Source organism: Diadema setosum, chromosome 13, assembly GCF_964275005.1.
Source record: "Diadema setosum chromosome 13, eeDiaSeto1, whole genome shotgun sequence".
NCBI lineage: Eukaryota > Metazoa > Echinodermata > Echinoidea > Diadematoida > Diadematidae > Diadema > Diadema setosum.
Window position 1 is genome coordinate 16,655,657 of NC_092697.1, and position 21,382 is coordinate 16,677,038.

Below are 21,382 nucleotides of genomic sequence, written 5' to 3' on the forward strand. Positions count from 1 at the left end.
TATGTACCATATCTAAAGATTTCAACATACCATAATTCCTCATACCTGATGAAAATTTCAAATTGTTATATATTGTCACCAACTCTTGCATTCACAGAGTGTCTTCACCTCAGATAGGACAATGAGGTGTGAATATCAATCATATTTGCCGTGTTATATGTTTTGCATGTTTGCTATGGCCTTTGTTGTTGTTCCTTTTTCATCACTCCCTTTTGTAAAGGTTTGACACAAAGCTAAACCCAGGTTTGGTGTAATCTGTGGAAGTACAGGCTTGTCCGTCTCTGAAACAATGGTGTACTTTTATAGAAATAATTCACTTCTGCAAATACAGATGCATGTGTGTACGTACACTGTACATTTATAATTTCATGGAGGTGTAGGCTAAACTTGATACTCTTACCATCTTCGTCACTGCTATGGCCGTTCTTGAGCCGTGCGTTCTGCCGGTTCCGTCGCCGCCGCTCGTTGGGTTGAGTCTCGGGACCCTCGCTGCTGCCTGGTAATGAGAAACCCACAGCGGCGGGCAGTGGCGATGTCGTCTGCGGGGTCGGCGGCTTGGCGTTGCTGCGGCTGGAATGTGGCGTTGGGCTGGCTGGGGTCAGGTGAGTGGAGTTGTTGGCACTTTTGTTCAGAGCTTGGCCTTTTGAATTAAGAAGAAGTAATAGAGAACAGAAAATCACCATAATGATACACACAAACACAGAAACATACACACCTCCATCCAAAATATCCAAACACTACCCACAGCTACAGGTGTGAATAAAAATATAGTTGCCTCTACATAGAAGGGTACTATCTACTGGGGACACTCCACTGTATAGTGTTATTAAAGTGGTAGGATTTGACTAAAAAGCTTCCTATGACTATAACACCACCTTACCCACTTGATTGGGTAAGAATCCTCATCTGTTTATTAAAAGCACTGAAGGAGAGTACACTGTGGTTCTTTGTAATACATTGTAATGATAGCTTACATATGATGATACATGATTGTGTCACAAGAGTACCATCAATGGACAAAAAAGTAGTATGACTCTAATAGTCATACAATTCAAAACTGACCTCTGTGAATATCGGTTGACGAGGGAGCATCGTCTGTGTGGAAGTCCTCTACCGGAGTCTCTTGTGGACCAAAGATCTGCAACGAGACAGATTATGACAAACAATGAGGAGACATTTGAACACAGCACATTGAGAATGATGCAAATTCCACTTCTTCACATTTTCTTTCTTGCATGTAATAGACAACTAAAAGAATTTATACAACACCTATTTAGAATGTAGCTATCCGATTGGTCGATTGCCCATCACGTGAAAATTAGTGAAAAGTTCCATTGCACGCTCTGGCTGTCTCAGCAGTGCAATTTTGTTTGAGCAAAATGTTCCACTGCACGCGCTCTGATGTCACAATAAACAAACGGGTGCCGCGCGCACTCAACAATTACAAGCGTACTTACAAGCGCATACTTTTGTCACTCATTTTTGTAAATAACTTCGTTTCGCATACGCACGTACACGGTGACTTGCAACTGTGAGGCTACTCATTCATCTTTTACGGAAAATGGTTGCCATTTCTGTGCTAAATTCAAGATCCTGTGAGTACCAAATCTGTTCGCATTCGAGGTGTTGTATAAAACAAACAGTGTATGGTCTTTACTCGTTCAATGGAACCAGATTTCGCACTCGGTGAAAGATGAGGCGCACTATTCAACTCGGCTTCGCCTCGTTGAATAGAGCGCCTCTATCTTTCACCTCATGCGAAATCTTGTACCATCGCACTCGTGACCATTCACTATTTGTATAATATTTTTAGATACTAATTTAGAACTATGACAAATCATATCTCGCCAACCCCATCGATAGCAGAGTAGTGCTCTGTCTCATCCTCTCTATATTGTATATGCCGCATATTTCATAAGGTTTTTACTTTCGTGAATTTTGCGAGTCAGGTGCCATTTGCCAGCCAGGCGCTATTCGCAAATTTAAAAGCACACAAAATGTTAACTCTAATCTCAGCATGAACATGGAATGCATGCATACACTTCTCTGTTCAGTATGGTACTCTACAAATGTGAATTTAACCACTTGCAAAGTTGTTGAGAAGTCCCGATTCATTAAAAAACAAGAGACCCGCGGGTCTAGCGCTCACCTGAGTATCGCAAGTTTACCTTTCACGCAGTCACTACTCTAAATTATTCACAGCTCTACTAAAATTTGACCAGGCATTCTCAAGTAGAAGATGAAAATGTACAATAAGGGCCCAAATTTTTTAAGATTCCTTAATTTGGGGGGATTGGGGGCCCCCTGAGGCCCTCTGGGTGGGGCATGGTGCCCATTTTGATAAATTGAGATCCTGACCCCCTAGGGATGCTACCTGCCAAGTTTGACGAAAATCCATCATGAGGTTTTCAGGAAGAAGATGAAAATGTACAATTCAGGCCCCCATTTGGACCTTCCTAACCCCCCCCCCCCCCCTGCCCCCAAGAGGGGCACCCCTGGATTTGCTATGAACAAACTTGAAACTACAGTCATTAATGTACTCACTCATAGTATTATCTTAGCTCTATAACTTCTGATTCTAGAGAAGATTTTTAAAGATTCCTTCATTTTGGGGGGTTTGCCCCCCCCCCCCCCCTGGGGCCCCTGGGTGGGGCATGGTGCCCATTTTAACAAATTGAGATCCTAACCCCCTAGGGATGCTACCTGCCAAGTTTGGTGAAAATTGGTCATGGGGTTCTCAAGAAGAAGATGAAAATGTATAATTTAGGCCCCATTAGGACCCCTCGCCACCCCCTCCCCTGGGTCCCAAGGGGGGCACCCCTGATTCTGCCATGAACAAACTTGAAACTACAGTCATCAATGTACTAACTCATAGTATCAACTTAGCTCTATCACTATTGGTTCTAGAGAAGAAGATTTTTACAGATTCCTTAATTTTGGGGGGTTTGGGCCCCCCTGGGGGCCCCCTGGGTGGGGCATGGTGCCCATTTTAACAAATTGAGTTCCTAACCCCCTAGGGATGCTACCTGCCAAGTTTGATGAAAATCGGTCCTGGGGTTTTCAAGAAGAAGATGAAAATGTAAAAAGTTTACGCATGACGGACGACGCACGACGCACGACACACGACGGACGCTGGACGAAGGGCGATCGCAATAGCTCACTTGAGCCTTTGGCTCAGGTGAGCTAAAAATGGACTAGCTAAATATATGGCATACATACTGAAATTTCCAAACAAAATTCATAACCACGTGTCATCAACATCCAACACACTGAAAGGACATTTAACTTGAATGAACAGTGCCTCCTTTGAATGTCCTAAAAAAAGTTGCATGAAATGCATTTTCCTGTGAAGAAAAAAGAAGCGTACCTCAGGATGTAATGCCATGAGCTCTATCGCCCTCGTGTGGTGGTTCATGTCAATGAGAGCATCCAGGGATGAGGCGTTGGCATCTCTGTGTAATGATGACAGGAAACGGGAGGAATGAGGACGCAAGGGTCATTAGCGTTGGTTTATACAGTTGTACACTTTTTTGGTTGCCAGGATACATACCATTAGGGCAACACTGATTGATTGGGGTGGGGTCAAATCAGTCAAGTATCATCACAAGAAAATTGCTTCCAACTATTGCTTCAATTTGTAATTTGTTTGTTTATGTTCTGTGGGTTGTTGTACTTGCTGCATGAGACAAAAGAACATATCCATTTTTGTGATTGCCCCAGACTGCACATCATAGACTTCAGGCTGACAATCATTCCCGTAATTTCAATAACATATTCTTCCTTTGGTACAAATGTATTTTTGCTATCTCTCTTTTGCTTTGTTTTGTTCACCAGCTTCAAAAGAGACAACCAGGAGAATGGGCTTAAGATCTCTGACACATCTATTCCTCTGCTGTAGTACTACCATTTGAATGTTGCCAGTGACATTAACATATGGGATATGGGCATTTTGAGACAGCCCGCACAGACAGCGCTTGGATGTTTCTGTTGAAACATAATCAAATGAAGCAGAGACACATTTGCTTGAATACAAAAGTCTGGAAGTTGTTTTTGACAAATTTGTTGAGATAAAGATGGCATCTCAAAAGAGCTTTTATTGCCTCACAGTCCGACATCATTATATCTTGCATCTCACCTCAGCTTGAGTAGCGTTGGTCCAAACACAATGCCCACGTTGCTACCAGACATATGATTTAATGGTTCATCGGCCACCCTGTGAAACAGATGGACACATAGAGAGAGCATATATGAATGATATATTTCTTCATACTGCACTTTTTCATAAGTCTTTGTGTACAAACCAATGTGAGCATTGCAACACAGTGACATTATTTTGTCTTCTCATTTCCTTTGAATATGTGATTATGACTGGTATTAATGCTCTGTGACATGTGACACCTCATGTTCAATCCTACTGATGTCATCCTACCCTTCTCTTTGTTTGATTGCACTCAAAGTTTACTAACAAGAAAAATCATCGCAAACATGGAATGGGCATTCACTCTTCAAATGATGCGCTTTGTCTTTTACAGGCAGTATCAGTTCTAATGGCTACACAGAAATGAAAGTCCACCACTGACCTAATGCCAGAAATTTTGCTATGGTGACTGATAATTGGCATTTGACAAACTTTTTTTTTCCTGAAGAGTACATTCTGTTTATTTTTTCAGGAGCATCTATTCGTCTCACCGTTTCAAGTGATACATGAGAGCCTTGGTGGTCTGAGCATGGTAGTACGGTAGCCGGTCAGTGACCTGCTTGAAACGCTCCACTATCCTCGCTGCGTCATACTCCACACCCTCCTTCTGGGGGAAGTCTTTGGCCGCGGCGATGAAGTCTGGGTAGAGGTCAAATGTTAACAGCGGCTCCGGAAGCTGCGTGATCAATTCAGGGGGTACGATTATTAAGGCAACAGATTAGAAAGAGCAAAGCAGACTTTTGGCAGAACATGGTTAGGAAAATAAACTATGGACAACATATAAACAATGATCCACACAACTGCTGAAAGTCAGCATGAATTGAGATTGATTTGCAAGTCAAATCAAACTCTGCTTTCCTGCTCCAAAGTTTTGCTAATTGAGCTCATCCATGTATAAACAAGAGACCCGCGGGTCTAGCGCTCACCTGAGTATCGCAAGTTCACCTTTCACGCAGTCACTAATCTAAATTATTCACAGCTCTACTAAAATTTGACCAGGCATTCTCAAGTAGAAGATGAAAATGTACAATAAGGGCCCAAATTTTTTTTAAGATTCCTTAATTTGGGGGGATTGGGGCCCCCTGGGGCCCTCTGGGTGGCGCATGATGCCCATTTTGATAAATTGAGATCCTGACCCCCTAGGGATGCTAACTGCCAAGTTTGACGAAAATCCATCATGAGGTTTTCAGGAAGAAGATGAAAATGTACAATTCAGGCCCCCATTTGGACCTTCCCAACCCCCCACCCCTGCCCCCAAGAGGGGCACCCCTGGATCTGCTATGAACAAACTTGAAACTACGGTCATTAATGTACTCACTCATAGTATTATCTTAGCTCTATAACTTCTGATTCTAGAGAAGATTTTTAAAGATTCCTTCATTTTGAGGGGTTTGGGCCCCCCTGGGGGCCCCTGGGTGGGGCATGGTGCCCATTTTAACAAATTGAGATCCTAACCCCCTAGGGATGCTACCTGCCAAGTTTGGTGAAAATTGGTCATGGGGTTCTCAACAAGAAGATGAAAATGTACAATTTAGGCCCCATTAGGACCCCTCCCCACCCCCCTCCCCTGGGTCCCAAGGGGGGCACCCCTGATTCTGACATGAACAAACTTGAAACTACAGTCATCAATGTACTAACTCATAGTATTAACTTAGCTCTATCACTTCTGGTTCTAGAGAAGAAGATTTTTACAGATTTCTTAATTTTGGGGGGTTTGGGCCCCCCTGGGGGCCCCCTGGGTGGGGTATGGTGCCCATTTTAACAAATTGAGTTCCTAACCCCCTAGGGATGCTACCTGCCAAGTTTAATGAAAATCGGTCTTGGGGTTTTTAAGAAGAAGATGAAAATGTAAAAAGTTTACGCATGACGGACGACGCACGACGCACAACGCACGACGCACGACGGACGCCGGACGAAGGGTGATCGCAATAGCTCACTTGAGCCTTTGGCTCAGGTGAGCTCAAAAGCTACCACTCTGGAAGAGGGTGTCGTGGCAGACACGTCCCAGTGTGTTGGCCTTACCTGTCTCAGGTAGAGTTTGAGTGTACTGGTGATGAGATGTGGGGGTGTCTCCGAGAGGTCGACCAGGTCGGCTCCATTCTCAAAGGTTTGGCACAGCTTTTCAACTTTGACCTTCAACCCTGCTACTCTGTAGATACCCTGCAAAGTGGAATACAACATGATGGAAACACACAAAATTAGAGTCATGATGTATTTGCGAGATGAGATCTGCCAATACATCTCCTCACACAAACATAAAAAGAAGCACTTGATATAGAAGATGGCCAAGCAACAGTAATTGTACCTACTGGTGTTAACACAGCTTTGACCATGAAATATTGTTTTTCAGAACTATCATCTTTTGATGTGCGACCATGCAATCTTCAATGGGTTTTCGTGGTCATCAACCCTTGTCATATACTCACGAGAATTCATGAATGAAGCCTGACCGCAACAAGTTTTTTGTCAATGCATCTAATTTTTTTGCTATTACTAAAACACCAAATTATCAGTGTTTATTTACGTCGATGTCGGGCAATTTGTCAACCAGTTGCAACTTCTAAGTCTAATGATAGTTTAAATGTTTGCTCATTGTCACCTGAACCTGAAATCCTTCAACACCACAGCATGTGCTTTATGTTTTGGAGAGAAGCAAGTGCTTGAAGCAAGTGTATCAAACAACTCTCTTGGTGGAAATGATTGATAGGCGGCCACATGGGGTGTCTCATACCTTGACCGTGAGCGCCCTTTTGTCGATTTCTGAGATGCACTTGGTGAGGATGAAGGGCACCTCGCGGTTCGTCACCCTCAGGTGCTCGGTGAGGTTCACGCCGAAGACATTCATCTTGCCCATGAGGCGCTTGCCGCCGCACTGGATGGCCAGGGACTCCAGACACTTCTTGTGGCAGGCCAGCCCACACCGCTCGCACTCTGCCCCATTGAAGTACACGTAGCTGTCGCACTCGCGGCACTTGGAGGGCGTGCGCAGCTTGCGGATCACGTGGGTCTGCGAGGCCTTGGACAGGGGCAGGTTGCGGAATGCACTCGGCAGCTCAATGAACCCTGAGGAGTGGGGAGAGATACCGATATGTATGGAGAACATGACATATAAGTCCTTAAGAAGAAATTTACTCCAAAGGTTTGTGACGCGCTGAATGGAATGTGGTTTAACCGGTCTTCAATGGAGATGTAAAACTTTGGCCTGTGTGTTTCATATTTGATTTGCTATATACATTGTAAATTGTACACTCCAATTCTTAGACCAAACTTCCGTGACATTTTGTTTACAGAAGGCAAAAGACTGGCAAGAGAATAATTAAAATCTTATGCACAACTGCAAATACAGCCAGATGGTCGCTTTCCTTTCATTCAACATTTTATGAAAGAAACAAGCATTATTCATACACAAGAACCCCATTTGCCCGAACATGATGATGTTAACATTGGTAAACTATATCTCTCTCTTTTTTTTTCATACCAAAGAATGACTTCATAAGTCAATATCTTAACAGCCTAGCATGCCTATGACAATGTACAATATGCATACAACTTGGCAGCATACATGAACTTTATAGCATTGAAATAATATTTACTTTCTACTTTTGCTGTTCCACCTGATAAAGACTGCATGGAAATCTTAAGACTGACCCCTTCTAACAATTGCTACAATTTAGTTTCTTTTTCTTTAAAATACCAACACTCTGAAATGGCAATCATTTATCAAAATTCTTAGCTCTGATTGCACTCAGCAGCAATTTTTAGCAAATCCTTCCTGAAATGCCTTACGTATGGATGTTTGACTGCAAAGAAAAGAGTAACATTCAATTTTCTTTAGGCATGTACAATTCAACTCACTTGAGCTTCCTGGACTACTGCTGGGGGGAACCACCGGGGTTTCGTCCCCAAGCTCATCTCCCGACGACAGTGCCCCTCCTCCGTCTCGGTTGATGACTCGGGGCCCGTTGCGAGGACTGTTTGACGGGGAGGCCGACTTGGTGGAGCTCCCGCTGACGCTCTCCGAGTCGCTGATGGGGCCCTGCCACGCCTGCACTCTTTGAGACTTGTCTGGATAGAGGGCGACAAACACACAACCAGACATCTGTGGATAAGTGCTGAATCACATTGATAGCAATGACTATCACTTTATATACACAGACACAGCCTTGTTGATATGCACTGCATTACCCAGAGATTACAACTCTCATACTTACTGCAGCAGTTCTCCCCCTTTGAGGCCATTTCTCAAAAATCTCCTGCTCTCATTCTTGAGTTTGAATTTCCCCCTCTCTAGCTGTGTCTCCCACTTAAAAGTTAGCTTCCCTCCCATCCCCCACTTTAATTTGTTGTATATGTTCAAAACTATGATATCAACAGAGAGCGTCTATAACCCCAGAGCTTCCATGGCCCTGTATCCCGCAAGGCAGGGACTGTCGACATCGCACTTTGTGCTTGTGATGTGCAAGATGCGTGCATAATATTGTGCACATACATGTAATTGTGTGTTCACCTTTTCGTTCATCATTCATTGGATAGGAACTTTCACACTGTAACTCTCTACAAATTATTTACCAGATCTTCTTGAGCTCGACTCTGTCCTTGCTTGGTGGTATGCCTTGTCGTCTTCAAAGCTGTCGTATGACTGTGAGCTTGCCTTGCGCTCCCTGTGCAACGTAGATCTGGGAGGGAAAAAAAAAAACACACCCACATCTTTCACTAAAAGAGATTTTCAAACTACAGAGTGATTTAACTCACTTTCTAGTGTGCACCAGCATAATGCTCATAGACAAGACAAACCCATCAACAACAGCCACAACAAAAATGGGCATCACATCTCCCTGTGTTCACACTGTTTATCCTCTCTTTATCTCTTTATTGTAAGTCATATTGTACCTTTTACTTTATCTTTCACGTTACCATGCCTACAGTGACATACACAGAAGTAAGTTTTGTGGCTATACCCATGGTGACAAGCTTTAAAAGCAGTGACTTTGGAAGTAAAGAATGTAGATAATGAAGAGGAGTATTAAACAATAAGAGGAGGAGGGGAGGAGGAGGAGGAAGAGGAGGAAGAGGAGGAAGAGGAGGAGGAGGAGGAGGAAGAGGAGGAGGAAGAGAAGGAAGAGGAGGAGGAGGAGAAGGAAGAGGAGGAGGAGGAAGAGAAGGAGGAAGAGAAGGAGGAGGAGGAGGATGAGGAGGAGGAAGAGGAGGAGGAAGAGAAGGAAGAGGAGGAGGAGGAAGAGAAGGAGGAGGAGGAGGATGAGGAGGAGGAGGAGGAAGAGAAGGAAGAGGAGGAGGAGGAAGAGAAGGAGGAAGAGAAGGAGGAGGAGGAGGATGAGGAGGAGGAGGAGGAGGAGGAGGAGGAGGAAGAGGAGGGAGGAAGAGAAGGAAGAGGAGGAGGAGGGGAAGAGGAGGAGGAGGAGGAGGAGATGGAAGAAGGTGGAAAAGAGGAGGAAGAGAAGGAGGGGGAATCTGAGTAATTTTTTATATTTTCATTACAACTACTGGTATTGATAGTCAATTGTTTTTATGATATCATTATTGCCAACATCACTATCATTGTCATTATCATTGTCATTATCACTATAACGTCATGCCCTGAAAGGGCACGTAGAGATTTATGCTGCGTAGATGATTGCTTTTTGTCTTCTTCTTCTCCCTTTTTCTCTCTTTCTCATTCAATGTAACTTTTACATGACAAAAGCAACACTTACTACGTGAATACATCACTGTAATTTATTAGTATAAATACAGTATGTGCATGTATGTATGTGTCTAGGTATAGAGGTATATCGAGTTGATCTGGCGAGACTAGTATCCGGAGGTTTTTATCATCTCCTCCCCTTCCTTTCTTCTCCCTCTCTCTCTCTCTCCCTAACCGTTATTCCACAAGCATCATGTTGGACCCTCTTGTTTTTCTTCACTATAATGTGATTTGTTATCGGTTGCCAAACAGTCAAGCATTGTGCTTATTATTGGCAATCGTTCTGTATGCAAATTATTAACATGTTACTCATGTAATTATACTACAGATGTATTGCATAATCGATGAAAATGATGAAAATTGCATGAAGTATACTACCGGTATTTTGTACTTTGTTAATGAAATTGCAGAAAATTGATGTATTTGAAAAAAAAAAAAATGTCATACAGAGAATAAATAAATCAAATCAAATCAAATCATCATCATCATCATCATCATCATCATCATCATCATCATCATCATCATCATCATCATCATCATCATCATCATCATCATTATTTGTTATTTGTTATTCTTTTTTTATTTATTATTAGCTCCCTAGCCTAGATTAACATAGTACTTATTCCAACTCACGCATTGCTGTAGGGCTCAAAGACGAATGGCTCCACATCTTGGAGTGTGTGGCCAGACATGAACCGTCTGTGGTGCTTGATGTACTGGCTGAACTGCAGGCCCGGCTCATATGCCTTGATCTGCTCACACAGTGTCTGGAACTGCACATGTACCAAAAACAGTAATAGAACGCACGGTAAGATCACGATTTAATTTTGCTCAATAATTCCCCATAATCTTCTTTTTCTTTTTGAAAAACATTACATAGCATATAATTAAAGTTAATTTGCCTTGTTAAATTTTATGTGAAGTATATGAGATTTGTGTTTAAGCCAACACTTCAAATGCATTGTACACTCTTGCTTGTCAAGGAATTTTGTTTATGAACAAACTTGAGTTCTTTCTGGAGGTGGTTCCAAAACTTGAACTGTGACCAATATCAAACACTTCTAAATTCACATTCTCCATTTGGTGTCATCTCCTTTTAACCTCAAGGATCTAGCCAGAGTTTTTAAACTTTCAAGAGACAGGGGCAGTTACATCCCACACATCTTGTCACGCAACTTTTCATCGCTATGTGCACTGACCACATGACATGACTGTGAATTCTAGTTATGAGTATAATGAGATTCCGTAAGTGCTTTAATGATGATTATGCTCTGAGCACCATGCAAGAGGAATGTTTCTGATTAAGAAACTGTGATTTTTTTTTTTTATGTTTATGTGTGTTTCCTAATGCTTTTATCCAGAGATGTAAAATCTTTTCTGAGAAGGAATTTTATGAACTTGGACTTGACAACTGTACATTTCAAGTCTTTCTATTTTTTAGATAGAATTTGTAATGGAAATAGTTAGAGACTTTCTTTGATTAGTAGTATGCAAAGATAGGTGACAAAAAAGAATTATCAAAGTTAACAAAATATTCTGTATTTGCAGTGATCACAGTGCCATCATCAACTTTATTTGACATCAATTTCAGAGAGCATTGTGCCACACAAACCTAATGTTGGCTCTAATCAAATCGCCATCTGATCTGTTCAAAGACACTCTATAGTGTCTGCATGCCATTTTGAGCATCAAAACAATCAGCAGATGGCATTCTCACAATGATTTCTTAATTGTGGTTGGATCATCCAAACTAGGAAAGTTTACCTGCACGGGAGCAGGGGCGGATAACGAGTGCTGCATCTGGAAGTAGCTGTGAGTAACCTGATTGGTTGAGAGTAAAAAAAGAGGAAAAATTTAATAACATGCAGACAATGAGATGGGATAACTGCTAGCATACCTACGACAGTGATGTATCCTTGGCATTCGTCCAAGGATATGTGACTTTAATTGACAATCAACGGCTTGAGCATGCACACACTCCTGAAGTTTATTACCAGTCTATGTCTCATAAATATGCACCAAAATCATTTTATAATGAACAGTCGTTGAGGAGTACTTCACTCCGACAAGTTAATTAATGACTTCAGGGTGTGGATGAAAACACATTTGCAAGATAATAACTGCACTACCTGGTACTCTGCATGATTATGGCTCTCGAAGTTGCTGATACTCGTGAACATGACTCAGACATTGTCCCACCTTACCACAGAGATGCCAACATCTCGACTAAATAAACACAGACAGAATATCTTTAAAAAATAAGATTTTGGAGAGGAAAATCAGACTTTCATGAAATCTTGACACAACCACTAGTCTGTTGGCCCCGGGCCAGTGAATTGTCAGAAAAACAAATGTTTCCCTGGTAAGAACAGGCAAGTGAAATGTTGCTACTTCATCAACATTGATGAGAAAATTGTAAAGCATTCACATATTTCCCATCCATTTAGGCTCGTCGTTCAACGCTTTTGTAGGGGTTACAGGAATTAAGTGGTACATCTTTTTATATAATGAACAGTTTTCCACAGTTCTATATAATGAGCAGTTTTCCACAGTTTTCTGCAGTTTATATTGGCTTCATTTTTTTTTTTAATTTGAAAGATGAAAAGTCGTAGTTTCAAGAGGCAATATCATATCATCACATGTCACTCTGTTTGTCGTGTTGGTTGGCATCTCTGTTACCACCATGTCAAAATATGACGACCAAAACCACATTTAAAAGAAATAATAGCTCTCACAGAACGTTGCTTCTCTTCTAGTAGACGACAATCAATATCACAATGGCATATCATTCTTTTCTGTCCAGTTCTAAGAGCCTTTATAAAGATACAAGTATAAAGGCAGGTTTCCAACAGTACTTAGTACATCTTTTCAAATGTGTTCATGGAAGCAGAGAAGATGAGAAAGAAGCTTGACACTTACGGCTTTCATGGTCTGGTCACACATAAAGACCAGCTCTCTGAGTTGTACCAGGAGTTTTTGCTGTGAGGTAGAAACAGGCAAAGTGATATGTTGTATTCCTCATACAGAAACTTATGAGCATGCAGACTGTTATTAAGGAATGTGATGCTAAATCTTGTTATTTCAACAGGTTTCAAATAATAACACAAAACAAAACAAACTATAAAGAAACTGAGGTGACATGTTGAATCCACTGATTCTGAAATGTGGCCATTTCCTACATACATGTATATTATGTAATACAAGACACATTTATCCCTATAGGCCATTACTTATCAGGGGCCGTGGATTGTTTTTCAGTGTGTGTGTGTGTGTGTGTGTGTGTGTGTGTGTGTGTGTGTTTTTGGGGGGGACTGCGGGACCATGGGGTCAAGGTCAAGTCTCCCCCCCCCCCCCCAACCCCCTCCCAATATTATGTTTTGATTCCAGGAAATAAGAAACACTGCTTGGTTTTAGGCAGACAACCTTAGAGGAAATACCAACAAAAAAAAAAAAAAAAAAAATGGAGGGAGATAAACACTAAATCATTTAAAATGGGGGCATTCAGGACCTTATCTGCACGCATGGATAGCTACACACATATATGCCATTTTGCTTAAACATTCTTTTTATTTCTTTGTGTGTGTGTGTGTGTGTGTTTTGAGGGGAACAGTTGGGAAGGTTTCCAAGAGCTTTTGATTTGCATTTGTTGTGCTGCACATTAATATGGGGGCATCACTTCATATATCCGATGCGTTTTCTGAGAAATAACCCAATCATTTCTGCAAAATCAGCCCTCGAATGTCATCTACTGACCCAGTTAAAGTGGAAAAGCAACAACATCAGAATGATAAACGATGTACAGCTGTTGCATCCATTAAGTCTCTGTTGGTTTGGTGTGGATGTTGTCTTTACCTTTGTCTTCAGTAGTTCCTGCTGTTTGTTGTTGGCCTCAGCTATGCATGCTTGGTATGTAGACTTGGCTTCTTGTGCCTGGTGGGACAGGATGGGTCGGAGTAGAAGATCGTAAAAGCTTTCTCGGTAAACATTTATCAGCATCATTTTCAGACTTACATACTGTTTACCTCTCCAATACTTAGAAGACTTGGTGGGCGTTGTACAGACTAATTTGGTATCTATATGTATGAAGAATATTCTTTAAAAAGAAAAAAAAAACATGCTTGTTGCTTCAGTTTGAAAAGTGTGCCACTGGTACTCCACTGTTTAGAGCAGAAAAGGCCTAGCTATAGCCAACCAACAGAAAAAACATCAATGAAATGGAACAAAAATCTAGAGAGGCTCTAAAGCTCATTGGATTCAAAACAAATCAGAAGCAGATATCAAAGGGATGGTACAGTATTGGTGGAGATGAGAATTGGGCTTTTAACTTTTTGCGAGATACCAAGAAAACACATATGATAAAGTACAGAGCATACCATTTTAAGAGGAATTCAAAGTTTATTTGAGAAAATCAGGTTTGGAATGACTGAAACATCCAAAAACAAAGTAAAACAAAGCAATCGTAATAAAGTGTGGGTCCCACACTTTATTAGAATCACTCTTTTTTGGATATCAGCCATTTCAAAACCAATTTTCATCAAATAAACGTTGAATTCCACATAGATTTACATGCTCTTTCATATTTCATGAGGTTTCTTATTATCACACCAAAAAATGTTGGAAACCTGAAATTAGGTCTCAACCAAAACTATACGATCCCTTTAAAGAAAATGAATTTTCTCATTGTTTGCACAGCTCCAGGCTCACATCCCATATGGGAGGAGACTGCTCCCTTGAGGACAAAACAATCCCACAGCAGTAATCATGTGCACTGCTACCTAGGCCAGTTTTCTATAACTGGGCTTCTCAATGCACAATCAATTAATGTTTGATGAGGGTTGACACCTCTACTGTCACTGGCAGATCATTAAATTACGCCCATAGGGACATTTCCAGCTCAAGATCAATAGCTGTATGATCTTGCTGAAAAACAGCACTGCCAATCTCACAGCATACAATGCTTTGCAATGATGCATCCTAACCTTGAAATCCACACCCTAAAAAAGGAACAACAAAGTCTTGCTGCTAAAAAAAAAGAAGAGAGTTGAGTTTTTCCTCCCATAAAGTCACATTCTTTTTGTTCTCCCACGTAACCCTTGTTAGCTTTAATTCATCGATGGCGTCTGCCACACCCTTTCATGAATCTTGTTTCTCCGCCTACAAAGTTCGAAATCAATATGTGATGGTACCTACACTCTTGAACACATTGATTTTATATCTCTTGCAAGGTCAGCAGATGGAGTATTTTTTTTGTGTGTGTGTGTGATTTTTCTATTTCCACTCAGTTTCTTGAACTGATGGTGTCAAACATTCACTGAAACATATGGTCATCCACTCCACTACTTATAATGTATAACACTGCAATCTCAAGTATATCCGTCATTCAAATATTTTCTATCCAGCATCAGTAATGCATATGCTGCCTACAGAAAAGTAATATCAAACCTGTGAAAGATACTCTAAGGAATCTACCGCTACAAAGTAGAGAAACAAGAAAAATGGACATATGAACTACATAGCACAAGGAGGATGTAAAAACAATCCATATTTAATCTCTTGACTAACATAGATGGACAAAGACTTCGGCCAACTTTATTTTCCTAAGACCAAGGTCATGATCAGCTTGCTATAGGGGTCAGGACCTTCCACAATCACCTAGTAAGACAAGATGGAATAGTCACAGTGGAAGTGTACTACATCTCATCAAAATCACAATCTTTTCCAAACCGTTTGTATACACCTAGAATTAAACAGTGATGCCTAATGTCAAAACAACAGCTCAATGCATAGAAAACTTCAAATGGGCAAAAATTATACACATTAAAACTGTCTGTGGCACTTTTTTTTTTTGTTTCATTTTCCATCAAAGATAGTTGGATAGCCAATATGCAGCTGCTCTAGCTCGTCCTCCATGGAGTCCAGTTTGATGTGCTCCATGAGGTAGGACCATTCCACCACGTTATGCACCCTGCTCTTTGCGATGAATGAATGAAGCCGGATCTTTTACGTGCATGAGTTGTGACTCTCTACACATGTGGAACTCCATTTTATGTCCTATACAAGGGACAGAAGGGATGGACTTTAAAAGGGATGGGATAGTTTTAGTTGAAATTGGGGATTCAGATTTCAACTTTTTGCGAGATAATTAGAAACCACCAAAGGAATCATAAAAGACCATAAAATTCTAAAAGGAATTTAAAGTTTATTTGATGATAATTGGTTTTGGAATGGCTGAGATATCCAAAAATAAAGTAAAACAAAGTGGTCCAAATAAACGGTGGATCCCACCTCTGATTAGAACCTCTTTGTTTTGGGATATCTCCGCCATTTCAAAACCAATTTTCATCACATGAGCTTTGAATTCCTCTAAGAATTGTATTCACATATTTCATTAGTGGTTTCTTATTATCTCACAAAAAAAGTTAGAAACCTGAAGCCCCATGTCAACCACACCTACACCACTCCTTTAACATCTTTGTTTTTTTGTATACACGAAAAGTTCTTGCCTTTGAAAGAGCCTCGTCCGCTGCTTTCTTCCTCTTGTCCAGCTTGTTTTGGTGCGTGCCTCCGCTGGCGTTTGTGCGGTCGTTCTCCATCTTGGTCGTCGCCTCCTTGGCTCGCTCGTACTCGTGGAAACGGGTGTAGAACAGCTGGCGGAACTTCTCCAGGTTGGCCCGGCAGTCGTTCTGCGAAAGGAGAACGTGGGACATCGAGATGAGCAGATGACGTCTTTATCTTATTCTATTCAAATTAACATCAGGGATACTGATGTAATTCTTACGAACTATTTGCATGATCACTCCCTATTGGGATCTTTCCAAACCCTTTTCTTCTCTGTCTCATTCCAAGAGTGGTGTCACACTGTCCAGAAATTGACACCAGATGGCCACACAAATATGAATATTCAATGTCGCACAAAGCTGGCTCCAAACCTGGTTAAAAGCCATTCAACAGATGAAGCAAATATGTGACCGTGCACCGCAAAACGAACATAAAGTTGCACACACTGATTTTGCGTGAGGACTGAAAATAAGTGAAATGGGTCAACCTAGCCGAAATTGACTTTTTCATATTTTCTGAAAGAGCGGGTCTTCTTTTACATTATGCTAAAATTTGGTATCATAAAACGGGCAGGAAAGTGTGTTTTTTTAGCAGTTTATCTCGAACATTTTTGGTAGAATAGTGTGATTAGGTGTGTCTTTAGAATCCCTTTTTCATTTCTGAAAAACCTTGTCCACACTCTTCACTTTCAACTCTAATAACTTTTGAAAGGATAGTGCTACTGCTTTGAAAGTTGGCATTAATAGACCGGTTTACTAATGATATGCATAATGACGTCAACCCCACGCGACCCTAGTGATTGTAACTAAGTCGGGCAAGCGAAATAAGCGCGGACGCGCGCGCCACACTGTTTTTGCATTCACGCGTGTATTGTCTACGATCATTACTCGCTGCGGATAATCGACAACTTTTGTTTGCTATAATCTTGCTTTGAGATGGCGTCAGCTTCAAGTTCTAGGCAAAGTTCGAGCAAGCCATGGAAGAATTGGACAGTTAAGGAATTAACTGAGTATTCTAGGGATATAGGTGTGAGCACAAGCGGCTACAACAAGGAGAAACTCATCAAACTAGTGCAACTGCCGTAGCCGATTTGGATTTGCCCATCGATCCCGACCTCTCCCGGGCGGACACCGGCCGGTCACTGCAGGAGAAGCTCGCTCTGGTAGGCTGCTCGTTCTCCGATCCTAACAAGCTCGCTGGGTTTACATCCAACTTCGAGAGTATTCCAGATTTTGGACTCTTTGACGTGTTCAACTACCTGATCATCAATCGGAATGACTATGACTGGAAAAGCTAAAGGGATACAAGTCATTTGAAGACTACCGTCTTTTCGCGGATGGGAGTGTTTCAAGCCTGAAGTTCAATGAGGTTTCGGACACGAGCCCTTTTCGTGTTTTCCTTAGTGAGGTTAGGCCGACCGGACATACCTCAACAAACCAACGTACCAGACCTGGGTCGTGATGAATAAGTCAACGGGGGAAATAAATGTTGCCTACTGCGAATGTCAGGGAGGTTAGGTCTATCATTGTTTTTGTTTTTAATTTTAGGTCTACGTCTAGATCTACTCTAGATCTAGTCTATAGGGCTAGGCCCCCTAACTGTTATTGTTAATAGAAAAATAAGTCAAAATCGTCATTCTATTTCATGAAGTCTAATCAGTCTGAGTCTAACTTTTAAAAAAAAATCCTTGGAAACATATCGATTATTAGAGATTCGTTGTCTAGTTTAGATTTCACAATCAATCATAATGCTTAAAATCATTGAAGTTTGAAGTGATGCGGTCATACTGTTGTATGTTCCGTAGCAGCAGTGTTTTCCACCCATTTTCAGAACTACTGAAGACAAAATCGAAGCCAAAATTCAATAAAATCAAAACTATAGTCCAAATTGCGTTTGATCACAGCAGAATTTTCCCTCATCTAAGGTTGGGAATTGATTTAGAGCCACACAAAATGCCAGGAGGTAAAGTCGAAGTTGATGCATCGCACACATGTACACAACATACACGTAAGTCTACATGTGGGGACGTGTCGGGGACGGCTGTAGCAGCCGACGTTGCAGGCTCGCATCCTTTGTTTGCCCGAGGTTGCGGCCGTGTGCAAAATTAAAGATCTGTGCATACATTAGTAAACCGGCCTATTATGGACAGAATGTGTTAATGAGGCATGCTTAATTTCAGTTTAATCTGATAATCCCTTCATTGTTGCTACTCTGGTGGTTTACTTCCTGTTTTTTGTTCCATTCATCGCACAGCCAGCACGGTTTGGTAAAGATTAAGCGCTTATATAGACACTGTACTTCAGAGCCTCTTTTCTCAGTTCACACTTTTCCTGAGTTTGTGCTTTCTTTTCAATACTTAGATAGGTTAGGAGAGTCCATTTGATTTGAGTTATACATCATTTTAAAGCTTAAAGTCTGCTCTTTCAGAATATGGTCTTAACTAAAAATTCATGTCTGGCGACTTTTTGTTTGTTTTGAGGTGCAGGGTCACATATGCTGCCTACTGAAGGTCACACAATAAGACCCAAAACCTCACTAGAATGCTACACCAAGATGAGAACCTGTGCAAGATCTTCAGGGTAATTTTTGGCTTGGCAAAGATTTTGCCGCCGCTCACGGAGTTGCTGCCGAAGCCTGCGAAACTCTATCGGAGGTCATATGGTGGCTTAAGATGCCCTCATAAATGACAGAAAGTTACTAAAATACGATCAGAGTCAAATTCAAACACTTCCTTTATCATGTGTCACTCTTTTCTCATTTTTGGGACAATGTGACGCCTGCATGACAAAATTTATACTTCTCTCTGTCTCCCTCTAATTTCCCTTTCCTCCTCCTCAACTACCATCTTCTTTTCATCCCATCTTCCATTTCTGCTCTCACTCCTTTCCTTCTATCTCATCATCTTGAACCTGGTCCCATACCATTTCCAAACAGTCAGCATCAGATAACTGACCCTGATCATTATGAATAAAATGTACAACTACATGTACAAACTGAACAACATGTTGGTGATATGAAGAACCATTCTTTGCTCTACAAAGAAAAAAAAGTATTGCATTTACAATCCTCAAAAAGAAAACTATACTAACTCTAATTCCACTCATTTCTGTACCTTTCCTGGACCAACATTTCTCCATAATCAGAAGGTGGAGCCGATCCACCCATGCTTGCCAAAAGCTATCAATCATGTATCGACTGAGACTGCTCCTTTCCTGGCAGGGGTGAGACTCTAGTGTGATATTAAAGAGAGGGCTCCCCCCCCCTTTCTTTTCTTGGTCTGGGATGACTGTTTTCTTTATGTCTCTTTGTTAGACCAGACGGTGGACCATATCACTTACCATCTCCTTCTTGATTGTGTTCCACTGCATCCGTATTGATTTCCTTTTCTTGTCGTGTTCTGCCCTCCTCGCGTCTAATTGCTATTCATAGAAGAAGAAAAAGGGGGAATGACGCCCTTGAGATGTGAGCAATCAATATTTTATACACATTATGTGGTCTTCATTTACTGTCAGCCTCTCTTCTTCTTTTTTTCTCTCTGAATTTCATCTATCTTGGCTCCTTTGATCTGCAGCCGGCTAGGAATTTTTATTAACACCTATGTAGCAATGACTCTTTGATTAGAACCCTTTGATATGTGCATGCATGCTGGATTCACCTTTTGCACAGACTATATTGAATGCCATTCCATCATGTTGGGTCTACCTTTTTTTTTTTTTTTTATTTTGGTGCCCTGTCATTCTGTGGCCCTAATTTCTATAATGATGCTTCATATAAACTTTGCCAGCTCACTGCATTATATCCATGGTGAAATATATACAATAAGTGTTTCAGGACATTTTCAACTTTCATCCATCAGCAACTACATGCATTGCAGGAGTCATCATAACATTTTGGTACCATTTCTGTTGAATGCAAGACCACATCACAATGATCGCGTACAGAGCAATAAACACAGGTTGCTTCATTAGTAATTACTTCACAGAAACCATCTTGAATGGATGGTGTTTGAGCTAAAAACACAACAACAACAACAACAACAACAACAACAACAACAACAACAACAACAACAACAACAACAACAAAAACAAAAACAACAAAACCACTCATGGTATTCCTGCTCTTTATGACTACAACTAACAAGAGACATTTTTTTCTTTTGGGTGCATTGACACTTACTTGTCTTTACTTTCATATATTCCACCTATCCTGGTATATATCAGTGTCTTCTCATATTGCCTCTTTTTCTCTCTGCACAATGTTTTCCTAATACAGGAAATCCCACTGCTTCATTACACCAAAGTGTAATCCAAGCAAACTCACCTCCACAAACTTGTGCCCCTGGATTTGAGTGTAGGTAGCATCACAGTTGTTCGCGTACTCGATGTCCTGGGAATAAAGAGAAGACATCAAGCATGCTCATAACAGTGCTAAATTCCTGAAGGCATTGTTGATTCACGATAACACAGCATACTGCTTTTCAATACGTAAAGTGGGGCACATGTACAGTAGCTGTGTCTAACCAGGCCAACCTTTCTAGAACCCAAGCAGCCCCAACAAGTTTTCAATACATTTTAATGTGATTTAGGGTCTATATATCTTTTGAGATAATAGTTTCTGTAGTTAAATCTTGTCCACATATAGAATAGTAATGGAAATGTACATGTAGTATACAATGTGAATTGTTGAGCGAGTGGCAGATTCATATATTACATTTAATATTATATCATGTATAACAGCCTAATCAAGGGAATATGGGAGACAGAAACTTTGTTTAGCCTTTAACTTGTTTTATGTGTTGGTATTTTATATTCGTATTGCCATCACAGACTGACAGAGGTCTTGTTCATAGTTGATACACAGAATAACTTTGAGAATTTGGTTGAAGACTTATCAAGTCAAAATCTCAATAACAAGTCCTATTTTTA

The 21,382-nt window shown here is 41.0% G+C and overlaps 1 protein-coding gene across 1 annotated transcript in view; it reads right to left on the minus strand.

Moving 5' to 3' along the window:
* The window catches only part of LOC140236790 (rho GTPase-activating protein 45-like), a 126,554-nt gene that overhangs the window by 1,200 nt on the left and 103,972 nt on the right, over positions 1-21,382 (minus strand). Inside the window, exons 10-25 of the mRNA XM_072316727.1 lie at positions 20,778-20,843; positions 19,796-19,876; positions 16,403-16,582; positions 13,752-13,829; positions 12,819-12,878; positions 11,664-11,720; positions 10,533-10,672; positions 8,768-8,874; positions 8,054-8,263; positions 6,930-7,261; positions 6,221-6,358; positions 4,690-4,874; positions 4,136-4,213; positions 3,368-3,452; positions 1,063-1,138; positions 401-640 (exon numbers count right to left, since the gene is read on the minus strand). Coding sequence (XP_072172828.1) covers positions 401-640; positions 1,063-1,138; positions 3,368-3,452; positions 4,136-4,213; positions 4,690-4,874; positions 6,221-6,358; positions 6,930-7,261; positions 8,054-8,263; positions 8,768-8,874; positions 10,533-10,672; positions 11,664-11,720; positions 12,819-12,878; positions 13,752-13,829; positions 16,403-16,582; positions 19,796-19,876; positions 20,778-20,843 — 2,113 coding nt within the window. The remainder of the gene's footprint in view (positions 1-400; positions 641-1,062; positions 1,139-3,367; positions 3,453-4,135; positions 4,214-4,689; positions 4,875-6,220; positions 6,359-6,929; positions 7,262-8,053; positions 8,264-8,767; positions 8,875-10,532; positions 10,673-11,663; positions 11,721-12,818; positions 12,879-13,751; positions 13,830-16,402; positions 16,583-19,795; positions 19,877-20,777; positions 20,844-21,382) is intronic.